Here is an 18,491-nt window from a genome sequence, read left to right on the forward strand (position 1 = left end):
TAAAAAGTACCCGTCTACCGTCGAGCGAACGAATTCTAACACTGCGAGGTCAGACTGTTTCTACGAAGTGAAACCGGCTGATGAAACAGGCTATATTTGAGTCCTCCTCGTAGGAAATAAAAAGTCTCAAGTCTCAAGTGTTATCTGTTTTTTTCGGTTAATGTGCCTTATGTATGAAAATAGATGAGAGAATTCAACATTATTGATATTGCGCTTTATAGTCCCAAAAATACGGTAATAAATAAAGCTGGACTATTCAGATCAAGCTCAAGTTTCTCATTGCAATTTTTCGCTCCAATGGGGTTTTAACAAATTTCTCCCAGCATTGTGAAGAACATATTTAGCTCAGATGTGACGCACCGGAGCTATGACTCTCTCTTGCCTGTGTCTTGTATCTAACGTGTTTATTTCTTTGTTGATTCCTCAGCCTCAGACGTGATGACCACCACCTGCAGCGCGGAGGAGTTCCAGTGCGCGTACGGACGCTGTATCCTGGACATTTACCACTGTGACGGAGACGACGACTGCGGGGACTGGTCTGATGAGTCCGACTGCTGTAAGGACCAACGCTGTTTACTCTGTTTAAGAGTCCAGCGTGCCACTTCTAGACACGACTAATCCGTGTATCATTCGTTCATTCGTTTTTCAATATAAAACCAAAAAACCAGACCGAGACCAGAGCGGGACTGAGACCGGGACCAGACAGGGACCAGAGCGGGACCAGAGCGAACTCCGAGCTTTGACTCTGAGCCTCCACGGGGTCCGAGCCTCAGCTTCGAGCTCCGGCCCTGCCGTGGGCTCTGAGCCTCCGGTCTGGTCCCGGTCTGGTCCTGGTCTTGTCTCGGTCTCGGTCTCAGGCCCGCTCTGGTCCCGGTCTGGTCCCAGTCTCAGTAGCGCTTTGGTCCCGGTCTGGTCCCGGACCTGGTCCATTTGAACCAAAAGCTCTTAGTTCGATTCATTTTCGTTGGTGTGAAAGCGTCAGTCGGATACTTTGCACCACCTCGGAACCAGCCGCGGTTCTTGAGCGCGGAGGACCAGAGCAGCTCTGTCCCGGTCTCAGTCCTGCTCTGGTCTCGCTCTGGTCTCGGACCTGGATCCGTCCTGATTCAGTCCGTATGTGGTGCAAAAGTCCGGCATCGCAGTCACGGAAGTCACGTAAACGGGAAACGGCCGTTATCCGTTTTTTCCATTCTTCATTTAAACACAAAATCGAAAACTGAAAAAAACGAATCGTTATCCGTTTTTTCATTTTGGTTTTGGAGACAAATAGCGAAGAAAACTGTTGTTTTTCGTTTTCTTATTTTTGGTTTTATATTGAAAAACGAATGAACGAATGATACACGGATTACGACTGAACAACTGAGTCACTGCGAACACGCCGACAATCCGTTGGTCCCAGACAGCACCCTCCCTACACGCCACAACTGAACAAAGCCCAGAGTCACCGTGAACGCCACAAACAAACAAAACCACTCACCATCCAACTGTTGTGTTTCCTTTAAAGTCCAGTGCTGTTTATTTGTGAAAAAAGTTCAAAAATAGAACATTTAATGACAGTGCGTCTTATAATCCATAGCGCCTAATAGCCCAGAAAATACGGTACACCACCTGCTTGCTTGTGGCGATGCATTTGAACTTCTCTGTTTCCATGGAGACAAGTAGGTGGCACTAGGTGAAGTTACAGGTCAGCTCTGTGGAGAGGTGAGCCCATATACAGTCCTGCGTGGTATTCGAGGTATTTCAAGTCATTTTTACCAATAAAAACTTGAGAATGTAACGCGAACAGATACGTTTTTTGCCATACGTTGCTCAGTCCAGTCAAAGCGGTAACATCTCCACCAGAAAAGTTACATAATGCACCTTTGTTTGTCTTTTACATAGCGTCTCACACTTGCGTAACAGGTTTATCAAGCAGACATTGCCTCTTCCAAATGATTACATGCAATTAAATATCTTAAGTAAATGTTATCTTAAACCCTCTCAGTTGTTTCTGGAGTGTGAGACTTGATCGTGGGCTGGTGTTTACATGTTTTGACGCTGGTGTTTTGGAGGTTGCGGGTCAGATTCCCTCTTCCTGCTGTTAGTGCTTCAGACAGATTCCTGAGAGGAGGAAGACGACATTCCTCTGGCTCAGACTCTGCTCAGACATGAAGGAGGGCTCTGTTTAGGAAGAAGAGAACTCTGTCACTCTCTCTCGCTCTCTCTCACTCTGTCTCTCAGTGTTGGTGTATACAAAGAGAGAGGGATGAGAAAAGAGGGCGAGAGTGTGGGTGAGCGACAGATGGAAAAAATACATGCGTTCTGTTGTATGTATTTTGGTTCATCCCGGTCAGAAGATAAATGTTTCTCCTAATAGAAATTGCTCAAACTAGACGTATTTAAAGGTGCATTGTGTAGCTTTTCTGGTGTAGGGTCTGTCATATACATACGTCCATGCAGATATTATTGCTTTGTCTGGAATGTTTCACAGTATGGCTTTAATCCTTTCGATCGTCATAGAGACCAAGACCAGTTTGGAAGAGCTGCAAAACGTGTTCGACCTAAAAAAAAACATCTGTCCAGTTGACAAATTGAATTTTTCTGATACCATGGATTCTACCTAGTCAGTCTGGAGCCACCTAGTGCCTCCGCTCAATTTCATTTCTCTCCAGCGATGAGTTCTGGAATCAAAATACACTAAACCGGGGTGTCAAACTCATTTTGGTCCGGGGGCCGTATCCAACCTACTTTGATCCCAAAGGGGCCGGATCAGAAAACTCATGTCATATAAACCCCAAAAATAGCAATAAGTTAAAATATTTGTGCAGAGAAACACAAATCTATTACAGAAATCTTTTTTTAATTGATGAACTTTTTCTTTTACAAAACATTATAATATTATGAACAACCTGAAACTTTAAGAAAAGTGCAAGTCAACACAATGTTTTAACATGCACTTATTTGCAAATAGGAATAAGTTAATTTTTGTTGTAAAATCCTGCACTCGGCTCCACTTTTCTCATTTTTGACATTTTTCTGATGAGGTTGTCACGGTCAACAGTCAAAACGATCGTCCTTTAAGAGTGTTTGGAAAGAGACAAGTCTTCATTTGTGCTGCTCTGGTGGGAGGGGCCACGTACAGAGGCGCTGGAGACGCTGATATGATAAACACCCCAGAAAATTACCAATATTTTAATAGAAAATATAATTAAAATATTTTAGAAGAAAATCAGCCGAGGGCCAGATTAAAGGTCTTGGAGAGCTGGATCCTGCCCCTGTGCTGTATGTTTGACACCTGTTCCCTAGACGGTTCGCAAAAATCCCGGAAGTGCACCAGACAATCTTTGAAGAGCCATACATTTTGTGTTGGCAACGATTCCCAAGATCCAAGAGGATTTAAAGCTAAACAAAGAGAATGTTTGGTGAATTTTACCAAGGAGAAAGACGTTATTGCCTCTTTTCCTACGGGATTTGGGAAAAGCTTAATACACCAGTTAGACCCATTAGCGGCGCATTACATACGTCACGACCAAATAACAGCGATTGGTTAAATAAAAAAGTACCCACCTACCGTCGAGCGAACGAATCCTAGAGCTGTGAGATCAGATAGTTTCTATAGAGTGACCAGACCAGGACCAGACTGGGTCTAAAAACATTTAGTCTTGGTTTAGTCTTGGTTTAGTCTTGGTTTAGTCCTGGTTTAGTCTTGGTTTAGTCCTGGTTTAGTACTGGTTCAGTCCGGTATCGCAGTTTAAGTCGCATAAACGGGAAATGGTCATTATCTGTTTTTTCCATTTTTCATTTAAACACAAAATCGAAACCTGAAAAAACTAATTGTTATCTGTTTTTTTGTTGTTGTTGTTGTTGTTGTTGTTGTTTGTTTTGGTTTTTTTTCATTTTGGTTTTGGAGACAAATAATTAAGAAAATTTTTATTTTTTATATAATTTTTTTTAACATTTTCTTATATTTGGTTTTATATTGAAAAACAAAAGAACAAATGATACACGCATTTTTAACAACACAAATCATCTCTCTTGTTTTACTTCCACCTCAGTCAGTTCTCGATTATCAGGTTCAAGTCTAACTGGAGTAAGAGAGCTTCAGACAGAGCGGTGCCTCCAGTTAGCTTCCCCCCCTGCCTGTTTCTGACGTCAGTGTGGATGAGCCTGTTTGTGTTTGTTTTGTTTCCTGCAGCGTCTCACCAGCCGTGTCGCTCCATGGAGTTCATGTGCAGCAGTGGGATGTGCATAAACGCCGGCTGGAGGTGTGACGGAGAGTTCGACTGTGACGACCAATCAGACGAGAAGAACTGCAGTCAGTATTTTAACCTCTGTATAAACGCAAACTTTATTTTGAAAGGCGCTGAACTTGATTTTACTGTTTCAGAAAATCAAAACTAGTTAATTTTTAAGTATTATATTACACAGAATTGACTCTTGTGAGGTTTAAGTCATGTTATACTCATGTTACCTTCTTAAAAACATCCCTAGAGTCATGTTTTGTTTCATTCCCACATGTTTGTCTACATTCCCAAAATTCTAAATGCTCTGTTCCACCTTGTGATGTCATTAAGTGGTAGTTTTCAAGTTACCAGCTACTTTAAAAAAAAATCTTTGCTTGAGTATAGATTGGCAATTCCAGGACTGAAATCGTCCAGATGATTCTAGTGAAGGTGTATGGAGTTTAAAAACACAGTGGAGCACTTCCTGTATCACCACATGACATCACAAGGTGGAACAGAGAGCTTTCTTTTTGAGAGAAGGACGAAAGTTATTCCTGATTTACTTTATACACGTTCTGAGCATCCTAACTATTTACTGCACTTCTCATCACAATTTTCAGTTTTGCCACTTTTTCACTGTAAATTTAACAACAACTAGCATGCTAACAGCGCACCAGTATTACATACTATTTCACAGATGATAAAAGACCTTATTACTGGATGCAGACAACACTCAGTCGCCCCTTTTTGATCTTAAGAACTGTTTTTACGATATATCTGTACTAGGAATAACCTAGTTTTGTGTTATGTTAATTATTACAACTAGCATGCTAACAGTGCACCAGCATTATTTCCTGGTTCATGGATGATAAAAGACTTTAAGAACTGCTTTTACAATATATTTGTTCTGGGGCAAAGCAGAGAGAGTCCTGCACCGGCTCAGATTTGAATGTTGTGGAGTTTTACAGGCGGTGAATCAAATGAACGACGAACGAGAGAAAAATACTTGACGTGCGTCCAGGACGTCCGTTGCCCTGGAAACAAGAGACATTTCCTTTTTTTTTTTCTCCCGATTTTTTTTTCCTGGAACTATGGACCAGGCTGAGAGAGACTTGATTATATATATTATATTTATTACATAAAACTTTCAGCGGAGGAGATCGGCTCAGCAGTTGAGGCGTGTCTATATTTATACTAATGACACTAGTTTAGTCCTGGTTTAGACTAGAGCCCGACCGATATGGATTTTGTTGTGGCCGATATGAAACAGATATAATGGGAGTTGGAGCTACCGATAGCTGATATATTCACCGATATATTTAGTGATGAAAAAATTCACTGTAAATCTTGAATTGTTTAAAAAACTTAGGTTTGGCTGTAGTGGATTCTAAATTGGGTTTATTTAGGCAACATTTATTGTTGTTCTGACTCTTTACATCATATTTACATACAGTAGATCGGCCTAATGCCATTTTTGCATCACATTCTAGCTACTAGTGATGGGTATTCCAGTTTTTTTTTGGAACTGAAAAAGGACTAAACCAGGACTAAAACAGATTTAAACCATGTGTGAAACAGGACTAAATCAGAACTTAACCAGGTCTGAGTGTCGGGACTCGGTTTCTATCTCTCTCCTTCACTCGAGCCCAAGATTAGTCCTGGTTTATTCATTTTATGCTGAACTGCAGCCAAATATGCACTTTTATTTTTTTTATCCTATGCACACGCAGATTTCTGAAAGTTTCGTTTTCAGCCGCTGCTGCTGTCAAACTACGGGTCGACATGCGGCTTGAAGAGAAAAAGTGAGAAAAAGAGAAAACACGGCTCCCAATGAGAAATATGCTCCCGTTGTTCGCTCTAAGAGCCGCTTCGATCGCGACCGACCCATAACTCCTAGCTAGTAAATAAACTACCGCTATTAGCCTTTAGCCGTGCGCGCCGCGGTAATTAATTATATGCATAAATGTGGATCATTCACACGTCTATTCACAGCTCATTTACATATCAATGCAGGTTCAGTAACAAATATACGGCCAATACAGTCACTTTACAATAGACCAATAGAAAACATCCTGTTTATGTGTGGGAGCTACAGCAGCTAATCGCTAACAAAACCTAAACTAGCTTCAAAGTCGATGTATTTCCAACACTCACCGCTCACACAGGCTCCTCCTCACATCACAAGTCTGCACTAATAAATGTCCTTTTAATCCAGACTCAAACCGATTGTCCGTAAAAAGAATATAAACTCAGTGTTGCGCACCGCTGCGGGTGTAAACAAACACACGTGAGTGAAGTGACGTCACTGTGGTGGTGTGTTCAGGGACAGTACGGACACAGACACAGACAAATTAAACCGCAGATAAATACTGATGCGGAGCCACATATGAGGACATTTATCTGTGTGTAAATTGGATTAAATGAACATAATGTAGAGAGTCTAAGACTTTATAACGAGGTATAACATGCCCACGTGAAATATCGGCCCATATCAGCGAGCATATCGGCCAATAGCCGATATGTCTCCAGGTGCCCATATTGGCTGATAATATCGGCCAGCCGATATATCGGTCGGGCTCTAGTTTAGACCTGGTTCAGTCTTGGTTTAGTCCTGGTTCAGTCCTGGTTCAATCCTGGTCCAGTCCTGGTGTAGTCCTGGCGATCAGCTCTGTGGTTGTATATATTTATTACCCGCTAATGACACGCCGTAGGTTCAATCATGGTTTAGTTCTGGTTTAGTCCGGGACTATTGGGCTGTCGGACTAACGGTCTGACCTCGATTTATCACGGGCACGGGCGGGTAACGGGTAGAATGTGCGGGTGTGGATTTACCTTTGATATAATCACAAGTTAAGGGGCGGGTGTGGGTCTCCAAAAATGAACCCGAGCAGGACTCTGAGGCAAAACCAGTTTTACTTAGTTACGTAAAACCAAACTCTGGTCTAGCGTCTTTTCATTAAATTTTAATAAGCACGATTGTATGCTGTAATCATAACTTGTCCGTGACGACGCACAACGTGTTCACTGTGTTATTTCACCGTTTCTTCCATGTTTTCCTGCAACTGTAGATTTATTTTGACAACAGTCGCTCATTAACGTTTACTAACAATGTTTACGTAACTTTCCGCAGCCACCTCCATGTGCACGGCCGACCAGTTTCGCTGCGGGACGGGGCGGTGCGTGCGGTTGTCGTGGCGATGCGACGGAGAGGACGACTGCGCCGATCACAGCGACGAAGAGGGCTGTGAGAAAACTGGTGAGGATTTTAATGTATTTACTGCATATGTTAGATAAACACTGTAGGGAATTTTATTTTTCAGTGATTATTTTGGTCGATATTTTAAGGCTTAGATAACTTACATAACTCATAATATAATCACATCGTCATTGAAATATTCACTTTTGTCCAGGTTACACTATAGGGAATATTATTTTAGTTTTGTATATGTTTTTCTTTTTCTTTTGGTTGTCACTCTTGCAGTATGTTCTAATTGAATCCACTATAGTATCTGGTTGGGATGGGACAAAATCTCGTGCCTCAAGATCTCATGAAACTAAATTGAAACTGAATTTACCTTTGGCTTGGACAGAAAAAAAAATAAGAGCTGGTACAATTTAAGAAGCTGTAGTGACCACTGATGTATTAATTAAAATAAATACAAATTGTGAAGTCAAACTTGTGATATAGACTGAGAATCGTTCTAAGAAATATGTTCAGAAAAAATTCTAGCGGCAAATTTGAGGAAAAGTCTGTAAACGTTCTTTTTCCCATAATTTGAGGGTCGCTGATTCCAAATATTTTGTTTACCAAGCTGAATTTTGAGTTTTAAGAATGGTAATTAGCATAGATGCCAGGCTAATCAAATTAAAGTTCTCTTTAACTGAATGGATTTCATAAAAAGTCCAGAAAACAAATACCAGTATACTGTAAATATATATCAGGGAAATATTATAACGAACATAGAAGTCACCACATGACCCCTAATTCGCATACTGAAATAAAAACAAGGCTATACTGCAGCGCTTTAAAGCTAGTGTCCTTCATTTCCTTCATTTGATGAGCAGAAATGAAACAAATTCCTGATTCAGATTAATATGCAAATTAGAAGGCTTAGAACTCAAAATCCAGCTTGGTAAACAAAATATTCTGAATCAGCACCCTCAAATTATGTAAAAAAATGGTTTACAGACTTTTCCTCAAATTTGCCCCTAGGACTTCTCTTCTGTGAAAATACTCCTAGTCTAATGTGGATCGCACTGTTATTATTATTATTTATTACAAATTATAGAAAAATCTCATCTCGTCTTCTTCTCTTGGATCTCGTGGTTTGTCTTTTCTTGTGAAAATAGTTTTGTCCCGTTCCTAGTGTCTGGACGTATGTTAACTGTATTTTATACTAAGACTGCAGACTAATTTAATAGAATGTACAATATAATCGCGTCATCATTGCAATACTGAATACAGAAAAGGGTTCCCACTCTTTTTCACTGACAAAATTTCTAAATGTTTCCATGACTTTTTCATGACCTGAAGTAAATTTTTCATGACTTTGCTGCAGAATTGATTAGACTTTTATCGCTAAATATGAAATGTTAACTCTTTTCCACTCACCTTATGGTTTGGTATTATAATTTTTTAACTTTCAAAATACTGTCAGTGCATTTATTTTCGTCTCTTTCAAACAAAAGTCAGTCACAAAAAAAAACTGTTGTTGTGTCATTAGGCAAGACACTTCACCCACATTGCCTCGTATGAAAGTGGTGTGTGTGTGAGTGATGGTGGTGGTCGGAGGGACCGCTGTCAGTATGCCCCAGGGCAGCTCTGGCTACAATAGTGCAGTAACACCATCACGGGGTCTGGAGTGAATGAATAATACTGAAAAATGCTCTGGAAAGTGTCTTTGTGAATCATAACAGCCTAATGATTATTGAACAGAACGCTGTAGTTGCGTGAAAGAGATACTAAAATTCCATGGCTTTTCCAAAACTTTCATTGAATTTACAAAATTACAGCACTTTTCCAGGCCTTGAAAATGACATTTTCAATTTCCATGACCTTTCCAGGATTTCCATGACCGTGGGAACCCTGTGTTTACACTTTAGTTAGGTTTGAATTTGAAACCAAATGTTATAAATTCTCATTCAAAACTTTTCTGCTTGTCTTCATGTAGATGTCATTGCTTTGTCTGAAATGTTCCACAGTATGGCATTAACTTAAATCTCAATGAATACACGCAGGTAAAGCCACCAGGTCAAGTTACAGGTCTGATCTGTGGAGCGGTTGCCAGACTTACAGTTAGAATGGATAGTGAACAAATTAAAACACCCAAACATGATTAGAATAGATTAATGCCATACTGTGAAACATTTCAGGCCAAATTATATCATCTTCATGGAGATGAGCAGGAAAAAAAGTTGCGTAGTGCATCTTTAAAGGCCTTGTATCAGATCTTAAAAATGTGAAAACAGAACAAAATCATTTTAAACAGTTTGTAGTCGTCCAGAGTTATTCTTCACTTACCATAAGCACTAGCATGGTAATATGCACTTCCTAATCGGACAATAAAACCCTTTATTATTGGGCACAGACAGCACAGTATGACATTACACTTATTTATCTCTATGGAGACAGTAAGTGACTGCACAGGGCTTGGTCATACGTGCCTCTCTCACTGAGTGAAAATGACTGGAGTGAGTCTGTACGTGAATGAAACGCCGCGAGTTGTGTTTCTGCCCGCGGCACTCACAGCGATGTCATCGTTTCAGCTAAAAATAACATCACAGGTTTCCACGACGACGGCCCATACCAAACCTGCACTCAGCCGAAGCACCGGGGGCTGATGGGAAACGGAGTTATAGTGACGTGAGCCAGACTGTGCTCAGACCTAACATCTGTCTTAATCTGTAAACCGAGAGGATTAGGAAAGTATGTCGTTGTAGTTGTAATTATGTCACGTCTGGCCTATAGTTTCTTTATGTGGAGTTTATGTTTAAGTAAGAGCAAAAAATGTCTTGAATTATGACGTTGACAAAAACAACAATTGAACATAATTCTCTCTAAAGACACAGTATGTAACGTTTTATCCAAAAACAGACTGACATAAAATGAAATGCAAGCCCCCCCTTACTGTGGACATATTTCCTCAAACATGACTCGTATTTGGACTGGCAGAGGGAATCCTTTTGCTTGTTCCCATGGAAATGTCATTACTTTGGTTATAATATTTTAGCCTGATTCATCAGACGGTTTCACTTCATGGAAATGCTGCTGTTTGGTCGTGAGGTATGTATTGCGCTGGAACACTGTCCAAGTAATTACCGGCACAACGGTAAACAAAGCGGAGAGTGAACATGTCTGTCCACGATCATTGTTGTTTCTGCGAGATGAACTTGCGAATTAAAGGTGCAATAAAAAATGCAAAGTTTTTATTTGACAAATGAAGTCCAAAGGAGGATAGTGTATGAAGTCTGCTGTTGCAGCTCGGGTTGTTTCAGCTCTTTACTGATCGGCCGGTGTGCAGTCTACAACTTACGGGGTTCATACAAACTGTCTGGTGTATTCAGATTCCTGATTTACCATATTTTTCGGGCTATTAGGCGCTCTGGATTATAAGACGCACTGTCATTAAATGGTCTATCTTCAAACTTTTTTCACAAATAAACCGCACCGGACTTTAAAGGAAACACAACAGTTGGAAGGTGAGTGGTTTTGTTTGTTTGTTCGTTCACGGTGACTCTGGGCTTTGTTCAGTTGTGGCGTGTAGGGAGGTGCTGTCTGGGACCAACGGATTGTCGGCGTGTTCGCAGTGACTCAGTTGTTCAGTCGTGTCTAGAAGTGGCACATTGCACTCGCTTTTCGGTTCGTTCCTCTGTTCCGTTCCTCGTCGGCGTGGAGTGATGAGTGTGTCTGTGGGTGTTTTTCGCTGTGCGGTCGCTGTCTGCTCCGTGTGTGTTTGCGTGTTCTGCGAGTGGTGCGGCTTTGTAGTTTACTGAAGTCGTGCTGGGACACCTGAGTGGATTCGTGTATACGGCGCTCTGGATTTTGGGGCGCAGTCATTTTTTGACGGGTTAGAGGCTTAAGAGCGCGTCTAGTAGTCCGGAAAATACAGTAGTCGCTGGAGAGAAATGAAATTGAACGGAGGCACTAGATGGTGCTAGCCTGATTCATCAGCCGGTTTCTACGAAGTGAAGTCTGACCTCGCAGCATTAGGATTCCTTCGCTCAACAGTAGGTGGGTACTTTTTTCATTTAACCAATCGCTGCTGTTTGGTCGTGATGTAAGTAATGCGGCGCTAACGAGGCTAACTGGTATATTAAGCTTTTCCCAAATCCTGTAGGAAGAAGGACAATAACGTCTTTCCCCTTGATAAAATTCACCAAACATTCTCTTTATTACGGCTTTAAATCCTCGATCTCGGGAATCGTTGCCAACACAGAATGTATGACTCTTCGCTGATTGGCTGGGGCCCAAACTCACACTTCCGGGGTTTTTGCGAAGCGTCTAGTGTATTCCGATTCCTGACCTAGTCGCTGGAGAGAAATGATATTGAGCGGAGGCACTAGGTGGCGCCAGTCTGGATAATAATATTCCACAGTGTGACATAAAACGTATGTATCTCAATGAAGAATTTTCCAAAGTATGGTTTAATCTTTGTTTCCACGGATTCATACAGGTGATCTTGAACATATTTTATTAAAGTTGCACTACATAACTATTCTGCTCTGTCACTTTCTTATCTCGATAGAAATTTTGCATAACATTAAACATGTATCTAGCATTTATTTCGTTATGGGTCTTTAAATAAAATGATATCGCAGAAACATGTTTTTGACCTCTGACTTGGTCTGGTGACGTCTCCATGGAGATAAATACGTTCATTACCATACTGTCGTTGAAAATTCCAGCAATATAAGCACATGCTCAACCCTGTAACAGTAAAGTTACGCAATGCACCTTTAACACTTGATGACGCTGCTTTTATGAAACGTGTGCGTGTGTTTTGTCATTTTTCTCTCAACAGTATTTACACTAAAATGAACGATCGGTAGCTGCATTAATAATTAAACCTGCAGGGTCATTTGTTTTCAATAAAAGCCGCACTGTGCACACACACTCCTTATATTTTTGTCCCTTTAAGTCTGGCTTTGTTAACTTTGTCTTATCACGCCTCATTTGTCAGCGCTACGTTCACAAAAGCATTCGTCACTTAGCTCCAACACCCCATAACAGTAAATCTGCTCTGAATAAACAGCGCGTGCAAAACAAAGCAAGTGATTCATGCTCTGATAACGAAAAGAGACTCGGAGGAATACAGTACAAGATATAGAGCTAAACAAAGAAGGATTAACAATGTACGAGGGCTGTCAAAAGTATCGAAAATCAGACACTAGAGAATATTAAAACTAGTATCGAAACTAGACACTCGTTTGAGCAGATGTCGATACTAAAAAAGTCACATTCTCTGACAAAAATGAACCTTTTCTGAGTAGTTTCATAGTTTTAGAATGATTTTGAGCTGGATCAGAACAAGTTTAAGAGCGGAGACACTTCACCAGCCAGTTTCTTTTAGTTTGAATCCAGAAGAGACCAGAACCGGACCACAGAGCGTGAAAAACCTGCATCCAAATTTGACAGGATCCACCTACAGCAGTTTGTTTCACCTGTCTAACAAATGTCATCTCCAAAATTATTACTTCTATTACCTGAGATAAGTAAGTTAAATTTGGTGCATTTATTGTTGATTCTTTAAAAATCCGAGCTGTTTCTCAGTCCTTTATGCTGTTTTTTTCTCCTTTTTTTAAGTGTAAGGACCCACTCCACTCGTCTTCGTAAAGTTCTAGCTGGTCAGGTAAACATAGAGTAGTATATGCCCATGGAACGCTATGGAACCCACTTGAATAACTGAGGGATTACACAGATATTAGGCCACATGTGAATAGAAAAGAAAGTACTATGATTTAATGTTGAAAATTACATTATATAGGTTCTATTCACACAAACGATTACAACTTCCCAGGCCTTGTTTTCTTCATCTCCATGTCATTGTGGCGTTCCTTTATGTTCGGCTAATCAACAATTACAACCGTACCTCAGTTTTTATAATTTCCCCACTGACGCACGACTGGGTACATGCGATTAGAAGAGATGAGGCGCCAAATTCAAGATGATTCCAAACAGCACATACGACTCCAGATTCGCCTTTAGCTCGGCGAGGTACTTTCGGTGGCTTTGTGCCGATTGAGCATGTGCAGTAGTGTTCTTTTCTCTTGCGGGCATACACCAATGCACGCACGCACGGAGCGCTGTCTCGTGTATCAAGTGATCACTTTGACCCATCAGAGCGAGAGGAGCTAGAGCGGAGCTGGAGCTAACAATTATAAAGCATTTTTGAAGACAACTGAAGGATTTTGAGCTGAGAAAAAGTTTATGATCTATGAAAAAATAGGCAAAAATCGCCACAAAATCCAACATTTTCAAAGTCGTAGGTGCCCTGTCAGCCAAACACGAGCAGTTTGTGATTATATTGTATTCTATGATAACCAGTGTTGGGAGTAACGCGTTATAAAAGTAACGAATTACAGTAATGCATTACTTTTTGCTGTAACGCAGTAATGTAAGGCATTACAGGGGAAAAAATAGTAATATTTTACTCGGTACAAATGTGAGTAACGCGCGTTACAATGTTTTTTTAACCTGGATTGAAGTGGTGGGTTTTTCTTCATACAAATTCGCTAAAATCACCTCGATATCAGCAGCGGTGAAACGCCGGAGATGCGCCCTCATAGACCTTCAGGTAAAAAGGAAGGACTGACAAAGAACTCCACGCTGTTTAGACCTGGTTTAGACCTGGGTCAGTTCTGGTTTAGACCTGGTTTACACTCGTCCCTCCCTCTATCGCAGTTCACTTTTCGCGGTCTCGCTGTTTCGCAGTTTTTTGGGGGTTTTTTTGTGCAATTTTGCTTGCCTTTTTTTTTTACATTGTATGAATGCGTATTGCGTTCCTCCCGCTGCGTCCTGATTGGCCAAGGGACTCCTGTCTCCTGTACAGTACAGTACAGAATGTGTCCAGCTGCCAAATTTAAATACATGTTCAGTCTCTAGCAGTGTGATTCTGAAGTGCTGTACGGTTGCAAGTTTTCTCCCTGACGAAACCCACAACGTCGACGAAACGTTCTGCACCGACAAAGGCTCCTGCGCTCGCACCCAAAAGGCAGAGGAAGATGCAAACCATCACACAAAAAGTTGGACTTCTGGACACGCTGAAGGAAGGTAGAAGTTACGCGCTGTAACAGACTCTTGCACCGGCTCGGGTCCCTGCAAATAGTTGCTGAAATCAGGACCGTGAGCCCGAGCAGCAGGATGTCTGTAAAGAGCGATCAGGTGACAGACGCTCTTACCTCCGTGAGGTGCGGAGCAGAGCCGCTCCTTTCTCCTGCGTCACCTTCGAGCCCGTCCCTACAGTGAGTCCTGTTTTAGTCCTAGTTCAGTTCTGGTTTAGTCCTAGTTCAGTTCTGGTTTAGTCCTGGTTCAGCTCTGGTTTAGTCCTGGTTTAGACCTGGTTTAGTCCTGGTTTAGACCTGGTTTAGTCCTGGTTCAGTCCATATACAGCGCAAAAGTTATTTTGGTGAGAGTAACTTAAAGTAATGCAATAGTAATGTAATGCCTTACATTTTAAATGCAGTAATATTGTAATGTAACAAATTACTTTGAAATGACAGTAATAGGTAATAAATAACACATTACAGTTTCAAAGTAACTTGCCCAACAGTGATGATAACAATCCTTTCTCAGCCCAGGGGATTTTTTTCCTCTTAATTTCCAGTGAGTGTCACGACATCAACTGGAGGCAGCTACAAGCAGCAACACCCTCCAGTTATTTTAGTAGATCCCTGGCCCATTGTGGGTAACTACACCGGAAGTTGTAATCGCATCTTTCCAGATGTCTTCAAGTCTTTTCCTTCGTATCAACATCAAGTTTGAAATGTTTTTATTTGTGATAACACTACCACTGCAAACTGTTTATAATGAACTCATTCTTTTTTTCATATTTTTAAGACAGTAAAAATCTGTTACAGCACCTTTAAACCGTGCCACACTTTTAATCTACAGCAATAAGGGTTCATTATCTGCACTGAAAGAGAGCAAAGGATCATGGTCTATGTAGTCCTTTCTTCTTTTTTTTTACTGCGTTTGTTACATCATTATTACATTAGCCCAGTTTCTCATATTTCTTTGTGTCAGATCTGACCAAGCAACTTCTGAAATCTGCTACTACATCTATAGACACTTTTTCTTTTCGCGATCAAAGTCTTGTCTAATTAATTGGTCTCGAGAGATTTCAGACTCCCTCTTGGTCCCTGTCCGTGTGGTTAAAACTGTTTTTGTGGAGATGAAAAGCCAGTCGCACCATCTGTGTGTGGGCTGCTCAAAAAGTACATTTTTCAAAAGCTGTGACAAATTCTCGTGTGTTTTTTGGCCCTCGTTCTGAAGGAAATCGTAACAGAAATGGTACATAATGTATCAGAGTGAGTGGGATCTGAGTCCTGGGCCAAAAACGAGTAAAACGATGTTTGTAAAAGAGGATTTTTCATAGTAAAGGTTAATTTAGGACCATAAAAGAAAAACATGTTATATAACTAGACTAGAAGTTGTTTTCGTATAAGCTTGGGTGCGTAGTACTCTGTTATATTTACTTGAGTAACTTTTTAAAGAAATTGTTCTTTTACAGCAACAAACTTTTACTCCTGCTTCAGTAAATAACTAGTAACTCTTCAATAGTGACAAAAGCTTTATGTTGATAATATGAAATGATTGGAACATTTGTGTTTCTTGAACGCTCCTTCAGATTTGATTTAGTTTTTGTTTGTTCCATTTGTATTAACTTTACATTTTAAATTAGATGTTATGTCCCAGCAGTTACTCTTACTTTTGCCACTACTATCTATAAAAAAATGCTCTGTAAAGCGTCTTTGTGACATGTCTGTGAAAAGCGCTTTATAAATTAAGACCTACTTACTTACTTCTTGAGTCATACTTTTCCCAAATTGTTTTTTATCTTTACTTGAGTCATTTCTTGGGCCATTACTTTGCACTTCTTCTTGAGTAATGTTAATTTGAAGTGACGTCAATCTTATTTGCGCACAATTTCTGGCTACTCTAACCCTAACCTAGAAATGGAGCGCTCAGTTTCATTTCTCTCCAGCGACTAGGTCAGAAATTGGAATACGCTAGATGGTGCGCAAAAACCCCAGAAGTTGTAGACCGCGCACCGGCCAATCAGCGAAGATCTGTGAAGCCATAACATAAAGTCATAACAGTAAACAAAGCGGTCGAGATGGATGTAGACGAAGACAGACATTCTGTGTTGGAACGATACCCGAGATTGAGGAGTTAAAGCCCGAACAAAGAGAATGTTTGGTGAATTTTATCAAGGGGAAAGACGTTATTGTCCTTCTTCCTACAGGATTTGGGAAAAGCTTAATATACCAGTTAAATAAAAAAAAGTACCTGCCTACTGTCGAGCGAACGAAACCTAATGCTGCGAGGTCAGACAGTTTCCACGAAGTGAAACCGGCTGATGAATCAGGCTAACCCTAACCCACGTGATTGCATTTCCGTATTGTTTGAAAAATGCCAAAACCCTAATAGGAACTTTTCTTTAGCACTTGCCTCTTTGAGAAAATCACAGGGGCCACACAAGATTCTGACAAAGCAAAAACGCCTTATGTTGTCTTTCTAAAATCTCTAAAAAAAATGCATACATAACGTTAATTTCACCCCACTTGCATGTGAGGTTCTGATAGGAGGTTACTATGATTTAATATATTTACTTTTGGACAAGTGTGTACGATATATAAAAATATTAATAGTTCCACAAGACGAAACGAGATGTGAAATTGTGTCCACGAGAACAAAACAAGACGAGATTTTAACATCATTTCTAATATTTCATGATTCGGTTTCCAATTTTGTCTTCACAGTTTCTTATTTATTTGATTTTATATTTTTTCTTTCATTCTACTAATGAGATGTAACTCACCAACACACTTTTTTGTCCAATCCAAATATAAACAAAAATCTCAGAAGATAATTTTGTGATCTTGAGGCAATTTTGTCTCATGAGATCTTGTACCGTCCCTATTATTTCGTTCAACCTTGATGTTTTGGAAGTGTCCTTTGATTCTGATTCATAAATAATGACTGTGGCCTTTCTCTTTATCCACAGAGAGCCCTCCGTGTGCCTCAGACCAGTTCCAGTGTGGAAACGGACGCTGCATCGGTCAGAGGAAAGTGTGTAACGAAGTGAACGACTGCGGAGACGGAACAGACGAGCACCCACACCACGACTGCCGTGAGTCTGACACACACTCCTGTTTAAAACCTAATTTAAATGTTGTCTTGTGTGTGAAATTCGATTGTGTATTCATGCCCGGCGGCTCGGTGGCAGTGTTGGGAAGGTGACTTTTAAAATGTATTCCCCTACAGATGACAGATTACACACCTCAAAATGTAGTTTGTAACGGAATCCATTAAATGACTTAAAGTGAGTAACGTAATCTGAATACTTTGGATTACTTGATATTGTCGTGCTTTTTAAAACTTCATGAATGAAGCAACCACATCCTGAAAATTCTCGTTTGTTCAGTCTTTACTTGACCAGATTAAAAATATTATTGATAGAGAAATGATTTTTATATGAGGTCACTGCTGCCTTAAATTATGTCCATGTCATATTGTATTAGTTTAGTCCTGGTTTTAGACCTGGTTTAGACCTGGTTTTAGTCCTGGTTTAGACCTGGTTTTAGTCCTGTTTTAGTCCTAGTTTTAGTTCTGGTTTTATTTCTGGTTTTAGTCCTGGTTTAGTCCTGGTTTAGTCCTGGTTTTAGTCCTGGTTTTAGTCCTGGTTTAGTTCCTGGTTTAGTCCTGGTTTTAGTCCTGGTTTTAGTCCTGGTTTTAGTCCTTTTTAGTTCTGGTTTTTTCTGGTTTAGTTTTTAGTTTAGTGCTGGTTTAGTCCTGGTTTAGTCCTGGTTTAGGTTTTAGTCCTGTTTTAGTTCTGGTTTTAGTTCTGGTTTTAGGTTTTAGTCCTGGTTTAGTCCTGGTTTAGTCCTGGTTTTAGTCCTGCTTTAGTCCTAGTTTTAGTTTCTGGTTTTATTTCTGGTTTTAGTCTTAGTTTAGTCCTGGTTTAGTCCTGGTTTAACCCAAAATGTAAAACAGGAAAATACCGCTCTGTAATCCATTTATTTCAACAAAGTAACTGTAATCCAATTACCACTCACTGAAACAGTAAC

At 40.4% G+C, this 18,491-nt stretch overlaps 1 protein-coding gene across 1 annotated transcript in view; it reads left to right on the forward strand.

Moving 5' to 3' along the window:
• Positions 1–18,491, forward strand: part of lrp4 (low density lipoprotein receptor-related protein 4) — a 369,462-nt gene that overhangs the window by 278,019 nt on the left and 72,952 nt on the right. Inside the window, 4 exon segments of the mRNA XM_055154780.1 lie at positions 428–556; positions 4,175–4,294; positions 7,333–7,458; positions 17,429–17,554. Coding sequence (XP_055010755.1) covers positions 428–556; positions 4,175–4,294; positions 7,333–7,458; positions 17,429–17,554 — 501 coding nt within the window.

This window comes from Boleophthalmus pectinirostris, unplaced genomic scaffold (genome assembly GCF_026225935.1).
Source record: "Boleophthalmus pectinirostris isolate CB_2022bp ecotype Guang Dong unplaced genomic scaffold, ASM2622593v1 HiC_scaffold_19, whole genome shotgun sequence".
Lineage (NCBI taxonomy): Eukaryota > Metazoa > Chordata > Actinopteri > Gobiiformes > Gobiidae > Boleophthalmus > Boleophthalmus pectinirostris.